The sequence below is a fragment of the Indicator indicator genome, chromosome 10, assembly GCF_027791375.1.
Source record: "Indicator indicator isolate 239-I01 chromosome 10, UM_Iind_1.1, whole genome shotgun sequence".
Classification (NCBI taxonomy): Eukaryota; Metazoa; Chordata; class Aves; order Piciformes; family Indicatoridae; genus Indicator; species Indicator indicator.
This window is the reverse complement of record NC_072019.1, coordinates 25,016,672-25,034,487: the sequence shown is the minus strand read 5'-3', so window position 1 is coordinate 25,034,487 and position 17,816 is coordinate 25,016,672. Positions and strand designations below refer to the sequence as shown.

The 17,816-nt window shown below is 36.7% G+C and overlaps 1 protein-coding gene across 1 annotated transcript in view; it reads left to right on the top strand.

Moving 5' to 3' along the window:
• Positions 1 to 17,816, top strand: part of FAF1 (Fas associated factor 1) — a 163,161-nt gene that overhangs the window by 93,016 nt on the left and 52,329 nt on the right. Inside the window, exons 9-12 of the mRNA XM_054384300.1 lie at positions 14,306 to 14,401; positions 15,024 to 15,150; positions 16,013 to 16,076; positions 17,030 to 17,111. Of these exons, the coding sequence (XP_054240275.1) occupies positions 14,306 to 14,401; positions 15,024 to 15,150; positions 16,013 to 16,076; positions 17,030 to 17,111 (369 nt within the window). The remainder of the gene's footprint in view (positions 1 to 14,305; positions 14,402 to 15,023; positions 15,151 to 16,012; positions 16,077 to 17,029; positions 17,112 to 17,816) is intronic.

Here is a 17,816-nt window from a genome sequence, read left to right as displayed (position 1 = left end):
AAGGGTATGGTTTGCCGTAAGCAGTAAGTGCTGAGGTTCTTGGAGCATTCGGTGGAGAGAGACTTCAGATTGAGTTAACAGAACTGGTCTTATTTAGATATTCTAATTCACCCTGCAGAAACTAAAAAAAAAAAATGCATTTCAGTGCCAAGACATTATACAAGGCCTACATTTACTTCATGTCCTGCTGAGAGAAGATTGCAAGAGCTGTTATTAAAGACTCCTTTTCTCCTCAGTCATTTAATAGTAGCAGCTTCTCTTTTATTCTGTGCTCTCAGAGAGCAGAATAGGAAGTGATAATCTCCTTGGAATACAGAAGACACCTGTTTGATAAGTGGTAATTGCATTATTCCTGGAGGATTATCACAATGGTGCTGGTTTCTTTGTAATGAAGCTCAAGTACATAAGCAGAGCAAAGCTTCACTAGAAGATGTATGAAAATCCATTGCAACAGATTGAAGGTGTTTGGGACTCTGTAAACAGAGTTTCACTCTAAGTGTATGGGAAGGGAGCTTGCTGTGTAATAGCAGAAACAAGCTAGGTAAAATTGAGCAGTGCTTCTGTTTATTTTATATTTGCTGTTTCTAGAACTTCTCTTGGGGCTTATTCCAGTTGTGTGCAAAGCCTGAATAGTAGTCTCAAATGCCTCCTTTTAAAGAAGTGGTATTTAAATAATTTCAAATTAGTGCATAGGTAACTTTGAATGCTTAGAATTGAACTGGTCAGGTCCTCTGTTGGGAATTTTTTGTTTAAGTCCAATAAACTGTTGATAAAATGTGGAACCAAGAAAATGCTAGTTGGTAAATCTATTTAGGCAGATAATTTCCTCTGCCAAGCAAGAGAAGAGCTCTGTTTTCAATAGCAATCACTGGACTGAATTCCTTTTCTAAGTGTTGTTACTGCCCAGTGGTCAAAACATAGACCTTGGACAGATTTGTAGCTCTGCAGACTGTATTTAGGACATTTAATAAAACACTTAAGCAAATCATGCCTTCACCTTTCCAAGAGGAGGCTTTAGATTTAATACTGAACTTTTGTAAAAGTAAAAGAAAAGTAGCTACATGGCCTCAGCTGGATTTCAGTAGAAACAGGCCACCTTATTTTCGTTAGGTAGCTAAGAAAATCCAGTCTAAAATGTTTGGAATATTTCATGTTTTCTCTGTCTTAAAGGATCTTTATATTTGGGGACCTCTATAAATGCTTATTTTTGTAGTTATTTGTATTCTTCATCTTTTGCTTGTTACACTTGAAACTGTCATACATCAACCAAACACATTCGGTAATGTAGTTACACTGAATGAATTTAATGCATTTTTAGCTGCAACTGCTCCAACTCAATTTACCATTTCAGAATGCTGAAATATTGTTTAATATAAGCACAATTTTTTATATCTAGTTTTGGACTTTAACTGAGCGGGTTGTGTACTCTGTGCTTTTAATTGTACTGATGTAAAGAGTTAAAGGTTTTTTCATCTATTCCAGATAAGGGAAACAGAAAATAAGAAACCATCATCCTTTACAGAAGCTCATTTATCAGATGTCAGTAACACCATGTTTTCAAAAGGCTAACATTGCAAAAATCCAGTTCCTTGAAAAGTAATATCCAGGAAGAAGAGGCAGCACATAAAGCCTATCAGTGTTTGAACCATTTGTTGGAAGCAGTGTTGCTAGCACCACTGCTTGAACTCTGCCAAGGAATTATATAGTGCTGGAAACATATCCAGGCACTCTTCTGTTTGCTATCCAAAGCATTGTACAATGCTGTGAAGTAAATGGCATCCCACCATAGACCAGAAACGTGCCAAGTATTTGGCTGATACTCTTTGTGCATGCAAAGCAGTTCCCAAGATGTATCTGTGAATATCTTTGGGCAATATGTAATCAGGATGAATCAAATTGGTTTATACAATTTTTTATTTCACTTACAATTGTGTCTTGCCATAAAAATCTCAACAATTTTGTATGTCTTCTGAAGATAGCAAAAACAAGGTGATTTGTGATCAGATTTAGAACAAACAGTATTATTACACCCTCTTCTATGGCAATTGCAGAGTTGCTTGAGTAAGATAGCAGAAACCTGACTGACACTGTGTTTCAGCACTGAAGCCAGCAAATGACACAGGACAATGTTTGTACCTTGATTACTTTTCAGCTCTTACACTGTGAAGAATTTTGAGGAAAGGAATTGTAGAAGAACAGGTTACCTCTCTTTAGGGGTTTTGCAATTCTTATGAGTCTGAATTAAAGTGCAGCTGAATTTTCTACAATTGCCATTAGAGTATCAAAGGTGAGAGTAAGCAGGATCACAAAATACTGTAACCAGACTGCAGAGAACGTGGTGGTCCTCAGGGGCCTGATGCTTGAGTGGATGCTGATGCTTCCACACGTTTTCAGGTATTAGATGGGTTTTTGTTGTCCTTTTTCTTACAGACCTTTTAATGCGTTTACTTTGAGCCTCCTCTCCTTTGGCAACATGAAATGGATGAATACTTTGACACTTGGTATTTGTTGTCACCCAAAGGCAGTCTGTCTCTAGCTTGGGAAAGGTTGGGAATCCAAGTTTATCTATTAATACCACTATTAGTTGTAAAAGATCTTGTTTTAGTGAAAGAATATTTCTTTTTGGTTCCTGAGGCATTCAGGAATGTATAGTGAGTTCTGACCTGTTCCCAGGCATGTATGGTTTATAGATCAGTTCACACAGGTGTACTTATTAATAAACTCACTTAACCAATTTACATGCATAAGTTTCAACCACTGAGTAATTGGTGAAAGCGCTGCTGAGGAACTGGAAATTTGGGAAATGTGTCATTATTTGCATATCAGTATAAAGCAATTACTAAATTAAAGAGTGCACGTTGTGACAAACATGAAGCTCCTTTACTGTTGCTTTGTCAGTGCACATTAACATCAGCTTGATGTGAAAGCCTGGCTTTCTCTGCATGAACTAAAAATCCTAAGGCAGAAGTACACAATGAATTGCCCAGAGTTTGGAGGCTAGCACACTGAATTGCCTTGGGGTTCAGGCCGAGGAAAGAAAAAAAACTGATGTAAAAGACCATTGAGAAAACGTATCAGTGGAAAGTAATTAACTCAAGATCCACAATTAGCCTCATGGTCTATACTTAACTGTGTTCCAGGTCTTTCAGCATGTATTTAATTCTGTTACCCTGTGTTTCAAATAGCTGCAAATGGCTTGGCAGATTTTTCATCCTTTTTAATATTTACAGTTTTTGTCTAAGAGGAAGAATGAGCTCTGTAAGTGATCGTGGGTATTTATTTCAGCCTCTCAAGTATATCTCTTTCTTAGTAGAATCTCTTGTACAAAGAAATATTATTTTCCTTTTGTTTCCTTTGAATATATTTGTGGCTTGAAGCGACATTAAGTACTACAGTATCCGTCCTTCAGCTTTAATTCCTAACTTGCCTAACTAGGCTTAATCAAATGAGAAATAATCAAAACCAGGGATAATTTTCTCTTTCATTCAGCTAGCAAATGAGTGATAGATTCACAGTACTACGGCTGGTGATTAACAGCAAGCGTAGCAAAAATTGGCATGTGTGTTCAACCGGCGTACCAGAGCTGGGTGTTCCCAGAGAACAGGCACAACTTTTTCTCAAGCTTGTACAGAAACTCTCAGCAGTGTTTTGTGAAGCTTGCTTTATCCTGGTTATCACTGCCACTGCAGCAGCCCTCATCTGGTGTCTGAAAGGCACAAGTGGCCACTCACTGTGTCGTGGACTCTTGTGCAGCCTCCTTTCTCCTACTCCATGTGCTGTTTATTCACAAGTCTTTCCAGAGCATCTGGAATCAGATGCCTTCAGCCTGTTGTGTAAAGAATCTCCCAAGGTTGTGCCTTTATGGTGCAGCCTTGGAATAAACTGCAGAAGAATTTTGGAGCATTCAGCAAAACAATCTTTTAATCCTGATCTAAAGAATTTATCAATTAAAAAAAATAATATTTAAGACCCTTTTTTTCAATTCAGGTATTTTAAAACTTTTAGATTCTGTGTTTTAGCTTTCTAGCATTCCTTTGTGATTTTAATCTTCATGATAGTTCAAAGATCTACCATGGGAACATCACTGAAATCCTTGGAATGAATTTCCTACAACCTGTGTTGACAGGTTTAAATTACGTACTCTGACACTGTTCTTGTGGCTGGATTAGAAACTTTTTTCAAGTTAAACCTGCGATAAGTAATTGTCACAGCGCGCTGACACAATGCTAATGTGAAGTGACATGTCCAAACTGGCCTCAGTAACATGAAGAACCCTAACAGGTGTGAGGGGTGGATCTTCCCATGGGCCCTGCTGAACTTCTAACAGGGGAAAAACAGTAGAAAAAGTGAAATGAACCTTGAATAAAGCTGTCAGCAGTAATTATCTCAGCAACACTTTGTGAAGAGTTAAAATAAGCATTGCTGATTTATAACCTGAACACACTCCACCCTAGAGATTTTTTTCATCCAGTTAGTGTTTAAAATGAAATGTTGAAAACCTGTCAGGAGTTTTTTTGGGTGGGTTGGTTGGTTGGTTTTGGTTGGTTGGTTTTTGGGGTTTGTGTTTTGTTTTTTTTTTTTTTTTATGTTGAGGATGCATAATGAAAATGAAGTTGTTTTCCAGAGGAAGTTAATTTCAAGGGCTGTCAAAATTTTTTAAGCTCTTCTGTTCATTTTAATATTTGTACAATGCTTTAATAAACTAAACAAACCGAGAGCATACTTGACTGTTTTTCCCAGCTAATGCTATTTGATGTCAAAAGATGGCATGGCTAATGTGGAATTGCATCCACTTTTAATTGTTGTTCAATGAGGGATGAGGGTTTACATGATAAGTAGATGAGCTTTGGTTGGTTGATTAATTTTCTAAAATTATGTACTAAATTGAACTAAACTTGAACAGCAGTGTCTTGTTGACCAAGAAAGATTGAGGAGAGCCCTTCTGTACAGTCAATCTCTCTGAGTCTTGTAACTGATTTTGTAGTATAAAAAAGCACCTTTTTTTCAGTAAAGTTTAAAAAAAAGGCGTTTGTTAGACTATTTTTATTTTTTTGTTTGAATGTGCCTTAATTTTAGAGTGGTTTACCTGTTGCTGTGGTAACACTTGTTTCATGTATACAATGTGTTTCAGTATGGATAGAATAAATTTTACAGTCTGCTTCTAATGAAAGAATACTCACACAGTTTGAGAAAACAGCAAAGCAAAAGATAAACATTAATTCACAGCAAACCTTTAATCCCTTGAAGTTTTAAATATTACTTTTAAACATGGACATGTGTGAATTCTTAAATCATATATCACTTTGTGTGATTACACTCTGGAAACAAGGCAGATTATTGAGTGTGTAATTACACAGCGGTAAGTGATGGGTTTGGCACTGCTGAGCACCTATTTGTTCCCAAGGAATTTAGTGAGGGTTTGTCTGAGCACAACAGGCTGCCCACACGTGTTTAGTAATGCTTGATTAAACACTGAGAACTAGAGCCATGGCAAAAAACAATCTAATATGAATGATTTCTTGTGTCATAGCATTATTTTTCTTGAATTGGTAAGACTCTTGAGTATCCTCACAACTGACAGGAGCTGCTTGGGAGTCCACCACCTCCTTCCTGCCTGGACTGATTTCTGTGTGTTTGCATCTCCAACCAGAGGAGCATGGAGCAATCTTATAGTCTGTGGAGAATAGCAAAAAAATTACCAAAGATTTCCCCACATTCATATTGAAGGGCTGTGCTGGATGCATTTGGAAATCACTGTTTTTTTCAATTGTTTGTGTAATGGAAAACTTGGAAGTGTGGAATCAGAACTTCCTCTGCCATCATTCACATGCTCAACATCTCCTCCCTCCGTTTTACACTGATTTTTCTCCATAAGCCACATTAGCTGCTATCTCTCTTTCAGCTCACAGATACTCCTTCCTGTAGGCTTTACTTCTTTAATCTCAAAAAGACAGACTGCAAAAGAATGATGGAAAATGGTAATGTTAGTGAGCTGGGAGCAGCAGCCTGACCAATCTTACTCCAATGGTAAGCAGAATAACTGCTTTTCTAGGCTTTTGAAATATGTAACTTTAGAATTAGTTTTGTGTCTTTCTGGGGAGTAATGTTAGGTCAAACTGCTCTACAGTCCTCTAGATCACCCTGAGCTTCTGATTTAAAAGGCCTGAGGTCTGAGGCATAGGTGTGCCTTCATCCAGCCCTGCTGAAAAAGTATTTCTCTTTAATTTCCCATTCTGCAGTTAGTGTAGTAATCTTTTTGAGCAGGGAACTTAATTTGTCTAGTGAGAAGAGATAGGTGACATCTTGTTAGGCTGGAAGAAATGAACTTACTTGAATTCTTATGAGATCTGTTCATCAAGAAGAGATTAGCAATGATAAATATGCCTTGCAGACATCTAAACTGAACTTTGTCTAGCCTAAGAAGTGAGAGAATTTCTTGTATATCACACTTTTACTTCCCCTAGCTGAATGGATGGAGAGAATGGCTTGAACCTGGAGACATGGAAAGGCTCCTTCACAGGAGCTATTCAGCCAAGACAGAGAAAACTGTTGATTTGTTTTGTCTTGTTACTACCTTACTACTCTTGGTGCCACTGGACTATGAAAGTGATTGATGTCCAGCACACCTAACAACCAAACTCAGTCAGTAGTACCGTGTTCATATAGGTTATAATAGAATAATTGGGACAGAAATATGCCTTCTCAAACTTTTTGTTCCTTTTCAGACTTCATGTAGTTGTCTTCCAAAGAGATCAGATTTTTTTTTTTTTCACCCTAGATTCAAGCAAATGCTTTCATGCAGACATCTGTAGTGTTACTGGCGTTTCTGCTCAGGGAATTAGCTTATGCTACAATAAAATTTCAGATAACAGAATAGCAAATTTAATGTGATGCTTGATAAAGCTGCTTCCTTGCCCCTCTATCCTTACTCATTCTCTTACCTGATATGGGGACTAAAGCATTGTAGTAGTTAATCCTATATGGAAAAAGGATCAAATTATATGGAAGTGACATTTTTGCAGTGGAGACACCTGCCACTCATTGAGTATTTTGCTATGGGCACCTCTGTCTTAAGTTATTTTGAATGGTGTGTTATGAAATGTACTCAGTCATGTTCATTTCTTTATACCTTGGCCATGTATCAGTGAGTAAACCAGTAAATGAAGAAGCAAAGCAACTCACACTTTGAGCACAGTGAAAGGGCTGTCACATGGAGTATTTGAACCAGGAATAGGCTTCAGTCTGTAGGCAACAGTGCATTCATTTCTGATGAAGATTTTTTTTTGTGCTCTATGTGTGGTACAGATCTCCATGTGGGTACTGCAGCGTGCTGTGTAGCCTCTAGAAAGAGCTCTTGTTCAGCTTATGACCAATCCTGATTTAGAAATACTATTCTGGGGTGTCATGCTTATTACTGTATTTGTTTCTAACATGAAACCACAGCTAGCTAATATGGGCAGGCTAGTTATGGCCAAAGTACTAAACAGCAGCCATGAATGTCTGTTAGACTGCAGAGTTGGTATGCACTGCAGTAATAATTGCTGAGGATGGTGAGACATTTGTACTTGTAGAATTCACCTTGTTAAAACAGCTGTGATTCAAAGACTATTCAAGCATAGCATGAACTTCTGTTCTTAATTAATGAGATAACTTTTTGCTCACAATGACTTCACAATGCTTTTAATAGTACTCTGAATGTTGCTCACATACTTCTGTTATTCCAGGGTTTTGGGTTTCAAGAAAAGAAACACAAAAAGGAAGTTTTATGGGTTTGAGATGTTTGCATCTTTTCTATCAAAATTTTATTTCATAGAGGAAGTAATAGTATTATGGCATATTTTTCTGGTGATCTTCTCTTGCTTCTTAAGCAGAGCTTTGATTGTGCAATGATAACATTTTCAAACTAATACTGAGATAACAGAGAGCAACTGCAGTTACTGACTTGTAGAGGTAGTTTATCCAGGCAGAATTCTGTATTATGATACATGCTAACAGCAGATTTATTGCAGCACCTACTCTGTGGCCTTGTTTTTTTTTTTTCCTCTTGCTCAAGAAGGAGAAAGCAGGCATTGCTAGTTTCCACCAGTATTAATATTGATACCCATTTAGGAATAATTCTGTAACTGATTGGATGTGGTGCTCTCAAACTGCATTACAGAAAGATGGGATGGGAAAGGCACTGCACAAGGTGGAACACCTCATTGTCTTGGGCTAGTTGTGAGAGCTGCAGCAAACAGAATTCAGAGATGCCACCTGGAAAGATCGGCAATTCGGTCATATGAGTGTTCCTTAACTGCTTTATATGATAAAAACCAGGAGGCTAAATTATGCACTTTGTATGCTAACTCCACATTTGAATCTGTGCAAGTTTTAATTCTACCTGTTCAATATTAAGGATGAAACAATAAGCATGTACCTCCTTGGCACAGACTGACATCTTGGGGAGGGTTTCATACTGTGACTTCTCCCATCTAGCTGTGTTAGTGAGTGCACCTGGAAAGCTGGAGCCATTTTACCTAACTTTTTCAGCATGCTAAGACTGGAGGGCAGGTTATTAAGAGGGTTTGTTTTGCCTACAAGCTGACCTTGAGGAGGACTGGGAATTAGTCTGCTTTTTATGGGAGATTTATGGAGGAGAGTCGAGTATCGGAAAACAGGCTTTTTGTGTACTTCAGAATTTTGTTTGCTTACCTTATCTCTGAGCATTAAAGGCAGAAAACATGGATTATTTTCTTTTACCTCAGGAGGAAATCGCACCATGAGAATCCTCCCATTTAGTTTTTTATTTAAGTAGATTATATGCCGCCAAACATAATTCCACATTAGAAGTACAGCTGATGGAATAATTGGACTGATTTATAGCAGTCAAGTTATGCAGAAATTACAGTTGTGATCTTTTTACTTTATATTAAAATATCCAGCAGTTATGTCCACTGCAAGGTTTTTATTCTGCTTTAGGTTTGCTGTTGTCAGGTAATGCCTGTGGCTTCATTTGCTGTGCATGAGCCAGGGTAATCAGGCATTCTTGATAGACTCCTGTCTTTTGCATATGGATCAAGGGGTTTGTGAATTCTTTTTCCTGGTGCTTTGCAAGATTTATATTTTTACCTTTGAATTTCTGAGAGCAGATGATCAAGAATCTCTTGTTTAAATTAAAAAAAATTATATTAGAAAAGAAAATATTTTGCAAAGTAAAAATACCACTTCAATCAATTGGGGAGGATTCTTCAAGTACCTCAAACAATAAAGATAGTCACTCTGTTACAGTGACTAGAATCGTTTCTCATTTCAAGTGGTCTTTTAAATAGTCAAAAGCTGTTTTACAAAGTTAACAGCTACCAGGTGATATAAGCTGAAGGACCACATTAAATAACTTGCCCCAGAGTGGTTAAGTGCCTGTGTGTTCAGACAGATGTGTTAATGTACATTAAAGCAAATTAAACAAGCAGCATTCCCACATGTTCCAAAACCTCAAAATTCTCATTACTCTTGTAGCAATCAAACACTTACCAAAGAGCAGAAAATAAGTTGGTATTCCTGTTTTCCTTAAACGTTAGCGCTTATGCTTGCTTCTTTTCTGTGGTTCTTGATGACAAAAGAGCTACATACTTTTAGAGAAAAGGGGTCCCTTGATGGCACATATCCTGTGAGTAGCACGTCAAAGTGATACTAAAGCAGATCCATTACGTGTGGCTCTCATCTCCTGCAGGGTGACTTTTTTGTAGGCTTCTTTTGCCTCTTTCACTTGTGAATCTGTGGGGTTCCTCATGACTGTGTTAGAGTTTTACTCCAGAACTAGCTGATATGGAAACTGCTCTGCTAAAGATGGTTAACAATCTCCACAGCACTTTGGTAGGCTGTTCTCCATCTCATTCCATACTTTGCAACAATAAGCACTGAGAGGATAATGACAGCCCTAAATGGATAAGTCTGTGAACTATGTGCTTTAAGGACTTGCCTCTATTCCTACCATAATTTATTTTTAAAGTATGTTCTGACTTAAATTCAGGCAGCCTAGTGGCAAAAGAGTTGTCTTAGCGTTTTATTCAGACTACTGGATTGTTACAGAGACGTCCCAGTATTTACATGGAACAAAGAGTGAGCATTTCCAAACTGGTTGTGTTAGTTGAGGGTGAGAAAGTTCCAGTTCTTTACAGGCTATTGCTTTAAGCTGGCCACTTTGGATGTCCATCTAGATTCAATAAGGTAACCTAAAGCTCTTAGTGCTTGCCTTCATACTTTCCACATCAGATACAGTTGAAGCTCTTTTGAAGTGCTGGTTTTCTTCATCACTGTGTGGCTGCACATGAAGACGACCAATTTGTCATATCCAATTACTACTTTCTTGATGCAGTGCACTGAGCCTGTAGTTTTTGTATCAGCATTTCTCAGTGGAGAGAGTCCTGCAGCTGCAGTTTTTCTGCTGATTTTATTCTTTCATGTTTCTTCTGCTGCTTATCTTGCTCATATATTCAGTGTCTTGATCAAATATCTCTGGACTGGTACAAGAGGTTGAGTTTGTTCCTTCCTTTGTAATTGCAGAAGTGTGCAAGACTGCCAACAAACTATAGAAGACCCCTAGTTTGTGAGATTATGGACTCATAATTTATTATTCTGAACATGCAACTGCAGCACCCTGGAGTTAAATGCTCTCAGTGATTTTTTTTTTTTTTCATTGTTAAGAATATTTCTATCATGAAATATTTCTTAAGTAGTCTTTTTAGGTTGTTCTAAAGGGTATTTCTAGAAGCTTCCACATAAAAATGATATTTTCTAACAGGAAGAATAGACTGTTGTTTAAAGCACCTGGTCTCACTATGGGTTTGGCAAATATTTCTAGGCTGACTGGGAAAGTTTTTGGCAAAGAATCCTGCATTTGGATTGGAAAAGATGTTGCTTAACTTTATCCCCCAGTTACTAATGCTGGCAATTGAAATACAAGTCATCTTCCTTGAATGTTTAAAGGAAGTTCAGTGTCTTGGTGTTAGGAAGTACAAGTGAGCATTCAACTATTCTTTTACTCACCCCCCTCACCTCCCTGAAATGGCAAGATTTGGTACTGATCTTTCCTTCAACAGTTAAAATATATTTCTAGTATTCTTTGTGTGATTTAGTCCAGGTTGTACCTTTTTGTATACCAGCAGCAATCCATTCAGTATCACTGCTGTCTCCTGCAAGGATTCTCCTGCTACCACTGTCCCTGGAATGTTTCAAGGTTTTGGTTTTATTATCCTTCTTATGAAGCTATAGGAAGCCAAATAGGAGGTGATTTAAACTTCAAACAATCACAAGCAATCTACACACAGTCTTCCACAAGAGATCTGACTTTTCAGTAGCCATGTGGAGTTACTTTTTACAAATCATTCTGCCTATTTCCAATTCTGTTTCACTTTCCACCTTGTACCTTTCAGCTATGAGACCTTTTGATTTGCATGTGTGTACCGTGTAGAAAAATGGAGTGATTTTACTTCTTTTTGCTTTAATAGGTTATTTCATAGTATGTCTAATTGATTATTGAAGCCAAGAGGCCTGCATATGTGTTTTGCAATGTCTCTTCTTGTGCACACCAAATTCAAGCTATAGCACTTGCAAAACTTTGGGAGAGGGTAATAAGGTTATTAGGCTACAAACCAGCATTTTCATTGTGGAGCTGGTAAAAACCTTCAGTCCATTCCTACAGGAAGGTGCTGTGCCACAGCAATTCATTTATCTGATGTACTGCAGCACTGTTGGGGAATAGGCAGTTGCAGTATTTAGAAAGAAAAAACTCTTCAGACGCATCCTGATGTCTAAACACTTCTTCCTACTCCTGTGGGTGCTCCCGTTAGTAAATTGGCCTGTGTTCAAAATATCTGTAGATGCTAAGGGTTGCTATCCCAGACTGAGCAGTGTAGAATGTAATCTTTTGTTTAGTGCTGATGTTTTTATGATTTTCAAAATAAAGATTAAACTTCCTGCTGCAAGAATCTCTCTTGAGAGAGAGCTCTCTATTTTAGAACGAGGATAAGTTAATTCTGGAGAAATGTTCATGCTGACAGTTCATTTTGAAATGAAAGGCAAAGCTTGTGTTTGCCCCAGCCTTTCCTTAGCAAAATCTTCTTTTAAAAAGCCAAAGAAGAGAGCAGTTTCTCACACAAATGTGCACAAAACCCCCAACAATCCAGTAACTGTCTGGAGAGTAGGATGAAATGTCCTCTGATGTTGATCCCCTTCTGCTGTTAGCTCATTTTTGAGAGACGCTTTGACACTATAATATAGGGTTGCAAATTGGAATTGCAACACCCTGCTATTGGGCCAAGTGATGAAGCAGCACAATAACTGCTTGCTTGATCTTACCAGTCTTTCTTTAATGTGTATGTAAAAGATATTGGGAGTCTTTCCAAGCATCTGTCAGGCTATTTGATGCTGTTAAATCGGGAACTTCAGTCTGTGTGTGGTTTGTGTCTGTATGCTTTACCACTATTTTATATCGTGTGTGAACTACGGGGCAAAGTTTCAGGTTTTGTAACAGCAGTTGGCTTTTGTTTGTTATTAAAAACTCATAAAAATACTAGTTGAACTGGTGGATTACTACAGAGAATACAGTTCTTATGCTCTTGTCACAGGAGTTTCATAGATAATTGGTCTTGACCTGTATGTCATCTTTAATATTTCATTTGCACCAGAGTATTATTACTCACTTCCTTTAAGATGATAGCTAGTCTCTTTTATGCAGCTAAACTTCTGTTTAACCTTGCTATGAGAATGTGACAGTAGGCTAGTTCAGACAGGTTAACATTCATTTGGTAACTAGCCTGCTTAATCAGCCTGCTTCAACCTGCAGCAAATTAAATCTTTGTGAGTTCTAGCAGACAAGTGATAAAGTCATTTTGAATTATGTATGAAAATAAACGAGGTATTTTCAATGCTCGTGCCAGTAAAATAAATTTAAGGCTTCTGGTTTATTCTTGCATTTTTGTTGAGGATAATTGAAATTTATTTTGCCTTAATGTTTTTACAGTCTAATTAGGAGGATGCTGTATTTCTGAAATACTGAATGTAAACCACTCATTCCTTGTCCTGCAAAAATAGTAACAATTCTTATAGGATCTAGAAAATCTTTTTATTTCCTCTCTGTGTTCCTTCTGAAGGAACCATTGTAAACAATATTTTAAACGTACAGCCACACCTGTCTTTCACTACGTACTGGAATTGTACAGCATCAAATATTTTGTCATTGCAAAATGAATCAACTACCTTTACTGAAGAGCTATCACCATTGTAAATGTATCCTATTTGTTACCAAGCTAGCACTTAGTACTTGTTAAGCTTCTGCTTATGGTCATCAGCCTTACTTGACCAGATTATACTGTCCAGAGGAGGTGAGAAGAATGAATGTTGGTTTATACTGTATAAAGACATGTGTGGGGTACTTGAAATACAAGGATGATAGCAATGGTTCTGCTCACAGAGGAGTGGGCAAGTCTCAATCATATGAATTAGTTTGGAGGTTTTTTTATGCAACGTTGGGGTTTTTTTTATGCAATGTAGGTTCAGAATTTGAAATATTGTATGTTAGCAGGCATGTAGGAATTTTGTCTTTCAAGTGACAATAGCTTCTTTCCATTTGCTGTATTGTTAGCTTAAAAAAGTTGAGATTTAGTCATAGAGCAACAGGCAGAAGTGCTGTTTCTGTTGGCACAGGTCAATGAACTGCATTCTCACCAGCAGTGTTGGGTTTCTGTGTCTCCTTGTTTATATGAGAAACATGGCATGTCCCTCTCACATTTAGTAATGACCAAGATGGAGATGAAATGTAGTTTTTAAGCATCCATTTTGATTGTGTCTTTTATAATGTCTGCTGATAAATTGTTCTTTCATGATTTTTTTTTCCGAGATGACTTAACTGTTTTTTATCACTTGTGTCAGAACTTATGATCTTCACATTAACATTTTCTTATTAAGAAGGAGAAATTTGCATTTACTTCATCAAAGCATACCACTGTAAAAGTTAGCACATACAAATAATAGTTCAAATGTCACTACTGATTTAGGAGAAAGCAATTCAAGACAGTTTTGACTTTGCAGTTCCATTTAGTTTGTTCTGCTACTCTGTGCACACACACCTGTAAAACTCAGTTGATGTTTCTTTGAATATTTTTATGCAAGGAACCATTTTAGTTTTTTAGGCTTCTTCCTTTATGTTTGTGTGCAATTCAGCCTTCTGCAGTGCAGTCTTCAGTTTGAATCTCAAAGCATCCTTAAAAACCCCACAAACTTCAGGTGAGACCATGGCTTTAATGGACAATCATTGCTTTCTTTGTAGATGACTCTAGCTGTATCGGGACTGAGTTTTCCTTGCCATCGACTTACAGTTGGAAGAAGATCCTCACCTGTCCAAACGAGGGAGCAGTCAGAGGAGGTAAGAATGTCAGCTTTATTTTACCAGTATGCTCTGGGAAGGGCAGGGAAAGCTCATTTTGCCCTGATTGTTGTTTCTTCTATTGTCAAATACGTCAGTAGAATTACATCTTAAAACAATCAATATACAATTCCTGTAACACCTAATTGTGGAAAAGGTAAGGAACTTGCTTGAGGAGTTATTGAAGACAAAGAGGAAAAACAAAGTCAACAAGCCACAGTAAGCATTGACAAGTACTCCAAATTAAATAGAAGGTTGAAATTTTTAGTATTAGCCAAAAGAGATGTTTGCACTCTATAAACTCCTGTTTTGTTGTTTCTAACTTAGTTTGGGTTAAAATTTCCAATGCCTTTGTCCTTCCCCAAAATTAATTTTAGTATAAGCAATTTTCCATTTTCCACACACTTTTTCATAGCATTTTGTTTAGAGAACTGTAGCATGTAAGGTTTATCTTGCTGCCTGAAAAGAATGTGCTTCAATCTGTTTGGCTTATTTGAGTTGTCAAGACATAGCTGTGAGGTTTGGTCAGTATTTTTCACTATATACATACTACATATTTCACTGAAGCTGATGTCTCTAATAGAGGCTTACTGATGGATTTTTGGTTTTGGTTTTTCTGTAGCAGTGCACTGACGTTCATATGGTTAGTGACAGTGATGGAGATGACTTTGAAGATGCTACAGAGTTTGGAGTTGATGATGGAGAAATGTTTGGAGTAGCATCATCTGCCTTGAGGAAATCGCCAATGAGTAAGAGTTAATTTACAATTAACTGGTGATTGTACAGCTGCAGAGAAGGCAGAGAGCTGTGATGAGTCTGCATAATAAGAAATGAGAGTATTTTTTTGTTGGGAGCATCAGAAGTCTTTGAGTGACACACCTGCAGATGTATGAAATGAAAGTCTTGTAAACATAGTTGGTGACTATGAAAGCTTCCCCCCATGGAGGAAGCTTTTCAAGCTTATGTTTTTAGCTTATAGTTCAACAATAATTAAACTCAAGAGTGATTATGATCTCCAACCAAAAGTTCCAGTAGATAACTAGATTTCTACTTCCCTGTTTCGGAATGTCTACAGATTTTAGCTTTAGCATCTCATGGCCATTAATATTGTTAGTAATTTACATTAAACAAGTTTCTCAATGATTATTTGCCCTTGAATTATGAAAATGATTGAGCAGGAGCTCCCATATGCAATTCTGTATACTCTTAATTTGCCTTAGGTCTTCAGTAGTGTTAGAAGTTTTTTGACAGCAAATATATGTAATAGTATGGGGAAAAAACACACCTGAGATGTTTTAAAAAGACAAGAAAGGGAAATAAAAGAAAGTAGCAATATCAAGACTTTAATGTATTAAAGTTCAGAGTGTTAACTCTGAACAAGTGATATATCACATTACACATAAAGATTTTACTGTTTGGAAAGCCTAAATATGTTTGAGAGTGTCTGGACATTTCATGTCTTCCCAAAGATTTATAGTCCATAGCCTTTTATAAAATTGCTAACCATTTCAGTAAGCTATCAATATAAAAAAAAATCTGAAGTGAGTTCACATATTAAATTGCTCCAACAAAGTTGCATTTAATTTATATTTGTCTGTTTTTGTTTTTCAGTGCCAGAAAATGCTGAAAATGAAGGAGATGCCTTATTACAATTTACAGCAGAGTTTTCTTCAAGGTAGGCTTAGGCGACTAACTCTGCAATTCTTGTTACAAACTGAGTAAATTCTAGTAAATAGTAAAAATAAAGCAAATGCACGTATTTTCTTGTGGGATCATAGCATCTTCAGGCATCCTGATCTGATTTATTTGAAGCTTAATTTTGTTAGAATTGTTTCTGAATAAAGTTATTTCTCAGTCCAAGGTAGAGTGACAGATCCCTGCATTATTTTATTTGCCACTAATTATGTAAGGGTTCAGAAGGATTGCAAAAGCTGATTACATAGAGTAATTTTAATATAATATACAGGAACAGAAAAGCCAAAGTGGATTAATATTGATATATAGATAGATAGATATAGATATAGATATATATGGAGAGAGAGAGAGTGAGTTGCATTCAGTTTTCACAATAATTAAGTAGTTGGATAAGTCTCTACTTAAAAAAAAAAAAAAAAAAAAAGCTGATTTTTTTAACTTTATAGCTCCAAGTCATAGATTGTTAAACAGTTGCCATGTTTCATCAAGCAGGTTGAGTCTGCAAACTAATACACTGCAAAGTGATGCAAAGTTTATGCCTTCTGCTTTCACTCCTCTGTGATGAAAAGTTATTTATCTAGATGAGATGCATTAGTGTGTAATACAAGAATAGCCTTTAATCAACCTTTAAGAATGTAATAAAGAGAAGTCATAAGTTAGGATTGAAAAATACATAGGAATTAAGGTGTCTTATGTGCATAAAACAAAGCTTTTAGGATGAAATTTTTAAGGTAGTAGTTGGTTACTTTGAGCTTTTGAATCCTGGGAGACGGATGGTGTCGAAATATTTCCTTTCTGTCCTTCAAAATGTAGTACTTCATCCTTCTAAATGTTTATCCATTTCACACCATTTGCAGACTATATGAAGAGGTAGACTGTTGCTATTACTTGTTTTTGTAATTTTTTGTTAACTGAAAATTTTATCTCAAATAGGTACGGTGACTGCCATCCTGTTTATTTTATTGGATCTTTAGAGGCTGCTTTTCAAGAAGCCTTCTATGGGAAAGCTAGAGATGTAAGTGTGTATTAAAACTACTTTAATTAATATTGGGGGGAAATGGGAATTAACTTGAAATGTTTCATCTTTATTTTTAAAAACGTAAACGTTTTAGAGTTATCTTGGTTTTGCTATTTGTGAAAAGCCATACCTGTTTAGTTGTCTGACTAAATAAAATAATTGCTTGGTGATTCTTGACAGTACAGTGAATAACTCATGCTTCCTAATCATTCAGGCTGTATTTTCATTGGAGTCCTTTAGTTATCAGAGTTATTCTCTTTCTTTCCCCCCCCTTTCCTTTTCTTCCTTAAATAAAGGTGTCCTAGGACCAGCTGAGATTGGCTGAGTGTGTTGTGGTTGACAAGTTCAACATTGCATGTTGATAACTCCTTTGAAGGATGGCTAACAAAATTTTAAATTTAAATTGAAAGGTCTCTGAAATACAGTCTGTGCTTTTTTTTTTTTCTTTCTCCCCCAATTTGTACAACCTTTATCTGCTAAGTAAGTTCCAGTACTAAGCTTTGGTTATTTAGTTTCTCTGTACCTCCAACCAGACATCTCAAGTTTCTGTTATTCTGTGCACAGTTTTAAAATCAGTATTTTAATAAAATTAGAATGAGGATAGTTTATTTAAGTTTTGGTGACTTGATTCACTAAGGAGAAACCCAAACCCCTGCATAATTAAGCGCAGATAAAGCTGAAAGACAAACAAGAAAATCATGC